Raw genomic sequence first — 3,776 nt, forward strand, 5'->3', positions numbered from 1 at the left:
TTGTCTGTAAATGGAGTGTGTTCTGTGGTCGATTTTCTGTTTTGGTGGATGAAAAACCTAGTTTCCGAGAGAAAAAAACCTTGATACCCTCGCCTGAGACCGACTAACTCAGTCACGTTGTGCAAAAGACCCATAAAAATTACTCACGTGATCGACGGAATTCAAACTCGCCTATTTTCCACCTGGTGTGGGGAAGACCGCGATTCTTCCAACTGTGCTATCCACGAGGGCTACCAGCACATGATCGTCGATTGTTAATCGACGATCATGTGCATTTAGCAAGTGAGCTAAATGTGCATTAGGAATCAATAAGGTGCACAGTTACCAGACTTGGAAAAAAGAAAAATTTTCGCTAAGTTTGTTCTATTTGCGTAATGTGGGAAAACTGGCGTTTCTGGCTGACAACAACCCTTGGCTCCAGCAGACTTTCTTCTGTTTCCCAAGTTGAAATTGAGATCGAAAGGACGCCGATTTGATTGTGTTTATGACATTCAGAAAAATGTGACAGCAAAACTAAATACAATCACAGTAGACGAATTTTTCGTCTTTCCAAAGCTTTTAAGAAGTATATTCCTTCAACTGGGCACTACTTTGAAGGAGAGGAGTAAGATATTTACCTTATCCATGTTTTGCCTTATCTGAATTGTCTCATTACCTTTTGGCCGCAATGTGCAGATGCTTAGTCCTTAATGTTTCCTTTTATAATTTCTCCGATTTAAAAACCTTATTTATATTGTAATAAGAGTTATGAGATAACACTTAATTAGTGACTGATAACTTAGATGTTATTATCACACTGCCAAGCATTACTACGTTTATTACTGTGATTTTAAGATCGCCGTGTTCCCCACAATGGGTGGAAAAGACCTGAGTTCGAATCCCGTCGATGACGGGAGGAATTTTTATGGGTCTTTATCACAACGTGACTCGTTTAGTCGGTCTCACTCGAGGGTACCATGTTTTTTTATCCCGGAAAATCGTGTTTTTCGCCCAGCAAACAGAAAATCTACCTCAGAACGCACGCATTTTACAGACAATACACACGAAGAAATATGACCTTAGTTGCTGCTATAAAACATTACTACACTGCTGTGCAAAACTTAAGGACCAACACTATTTCCAAAGGTTAAAACCACAAAATCAAACGAAACAGCCTGTGGCGATTTGCATAACTGTGGCCTTCAGGAGAAAGCTGGTGCACATGCAAAAATTTGAATCGTGATGACAGAGTTCACATAAACAGATAAAAGCAGCAGTTCAGCAGTTATGTGCAAATTACCGAATGGTGAGTACGATTGTTACAGACGTTCGATTGGTTTCATATAGTGCTACAGACAACGAAATGGCCAGTAGACAACATCTAAATGACTTTACCCGGGTCGAATAATTGGGAAGCTCGAAGTGCGAGGAGTGTGGCTTCAGAGTTCGGTATCGCCCATAGCATCATCTCACGTGCGTGGTCGGCCTTCAGAACGACAGCTACAGCTGTTCAAAGGACTAGTGGTGGCCGTCCACGTAAAACAACGCCCAATGATGACCGCTATATACTATAAGAGGGATCCACACCAGATAGCAAGATCCATTGAAAACCAGCTGCACAGGACGCAAGATATCGCGGTTTACTGTGGCCAGGCGACTCCACAAAGGTGGACTGTGTGTACGATGGCCAGTACGCTGTGTCCCTTTAACACCTGCCGATTGGAGACACCGTTTACAGTGGTGCAACAAACACAAGGACTGGACAGTAGCGCAATTGGGTAAGGTAATCTTTACTGATGAGAGTAGATTCAGTCTCAGCAGCGATTCTGGACGTCAGCTAATCTGGAAGAGGTTGGCACACGGTATCACCCCGCTAACATCACTGAAAGGGATCGATATGGCGGTCGAGGTGCTCTCGTCTGGGGAGGCGTTATCTTTGATGGACGTACACAACTCCAGATACTGGAAGGCAGTACTGTAACCGGTGCACGCTACTGTACTGAGGTAATCCTTCCCCATGTGCGTCTGTTCCGAGGTGCCATGGGCCCCGAGTTCGTGTTTATGGATGATAACGCCACAGCCCATCGCGCTGCAGCTGTTGATATGCTTTTGAAAAGTGAGGACGTTGTTCGTATGGATTGGCCTGCCCGTTCCACCGAACTAAATCCTATCGAACACATATGGGTCGCTCTGGGGAGACGCCTAGCGCCACGTCCACACCCACTAGAAAATGGCGCTGACAGAGGAATGGACGAGGTTATCGCAAAAACATTGTTCTAAGTATGGACAGGCGATGCAAAGCCTGCATCAACATTATAGGTGGCCATATCTCTTGAGGACCACCTCTTCCCTTTGTTCCATCTTTGACAGTGATGCATCTGTATCATGGCAGCCAGTGCTATATTGCCATTTTTGAATAAAATCCCTCTGTACCGTTTGTTTCCTTCATCATTTCTCTACCTCACGAGGTTCCTTTGGTATACTTTTCCCATATTCAGGCCACTCCTATGAGAAGCTACAGGTGAAAACCTGACTGGTCTTTAAGTTTTGTACACCAATGTATAACATACAACAGGTAGTCAAATATCTCAACCCATAGTCGCAATATCTAAAATGTTTTTATTAATTTGGTCACAGTACTGTAATATGTTATTTTCAGGTTGTTGGGGTGTTCGCTTGATCGACGGTAATCGTGTAGTAATTTTGCGTAGTTATTGGTGGCCCGGATTGTCATTTTATCACGTTATTGGAACGCGACGATTTGGACAAATGTACATTGGCTTTGGTCTTCGAAACAATGATGTATTATTCAATACGTTAAAACCACCACCACTACCACCAGAACCGGAACCAGAAAAGGAGCCAGAACCAGCAACAGAAAGTGAACCAGAACCGGCAACAGAAAGTGAACAAGAACCGGCAACAGAATCAGAAATAGAACCGGAGTCAGAACCTTCCCCGGAAGATACTTAAGCCTCAGCATTTATACTACAATTACTGCTTTCGTTGTTCCTTGATAAATTTCGTTTCTGTGTATCGTTATCATTTGATTGTTTGCTATCATTGCCTTCCAGTAATCCAATAAAATGATCTTTCTTAATGATAATTATTAATGCCAGTTAAATTGTTTTCAGTTTATCATTCTTTCTTTTCTTCGTATTCCTGAAAATATTAATGTCTTAATTTTATTCTAAAGATGATTTCAAGGATGTATTCATAAGAACCATTGTTTCTTATAACATTTTGCTTTTGGGAAAATAGCCAGTGATTTCTTTTCTTTTGATATATCAAACGTTACTAAAGGAGCACCAATCATGACTTCATGTTAATGAAGTCATGATTGGCTTCATGAAATCATGACTTCATGTTAATATAGAATTGTCACTGAAACAATCCATTTCTGTTCGAATAACAGGGTTGGTTATAATTTTTTCAATCCCTCTTCCCTTTTTTGTATTTTGGCTCCAGTGACAGTGCTTGCATATTGATGTTGTACATTATTTGCCTAGATATATGAAACCGAGCAATAAAAATTATACTGTATGGGTACCTTTGTTTAGTGTTTGCATGAAAAAACTAAGGCCGTGAGGCTTCATTATTATGTTTGTAAATTAAATAAATAAATAAATCTTTATTGTGAAGTAGAGTTACAGCACAATATCCCATCACGGCGACAAGCGCCAGGGGTTCACATATAAATAAGATAAGTACAGCGTACAAATACAAATGGCTACAAAATACAGCGAACACATACAAAAAGGCTACAAAATACGGATCACAAATGCAAAAGAAATACA

The 3,776-nt window shown here is 41.1% G+C and overlaps 1 protein-coding gene across 1 annotated transcript in view; it reads left to right on the forward strand.

Annotated features, from left to right (window-relative positions):
• The window catches only part of Rsph9 (Radial spoke head protein 9), a 31,340-nt gene extending 28,388 nt beyond the window's left edge, over window positions 1-2,952 (forward strand). The window contains exon 6 of the mRNA XM_090370283.1: window positions 2,639-2,952. Coding sequence (XP_090226409.1) covers window positions 2,639-2,952 — 314 coding nt within the window. The remainder of the gene's footprint in view (window positions 1-2,638) is intronic.
• The last annotated feature ends 824 nt before the right edge of the window (window positions 2,953-3,776 follow it).

Source organism: Mastigoproctus giganteus, chromosome 3, assembly GCF_048544385.1.
Source record: "Mastigoproctus giganteus isolate SK-2022 chromosome 3, ASM4854438v1, whole genome shotgun sequence".
NCBI classification, from domain to species: domain Eukaryota; kingdom Metazoa; phylum Arthropoda; class Arachnida; order Uropygi; family Thelyphonidae; genus Mastigoproctus; species Mastigoproctus giganteus.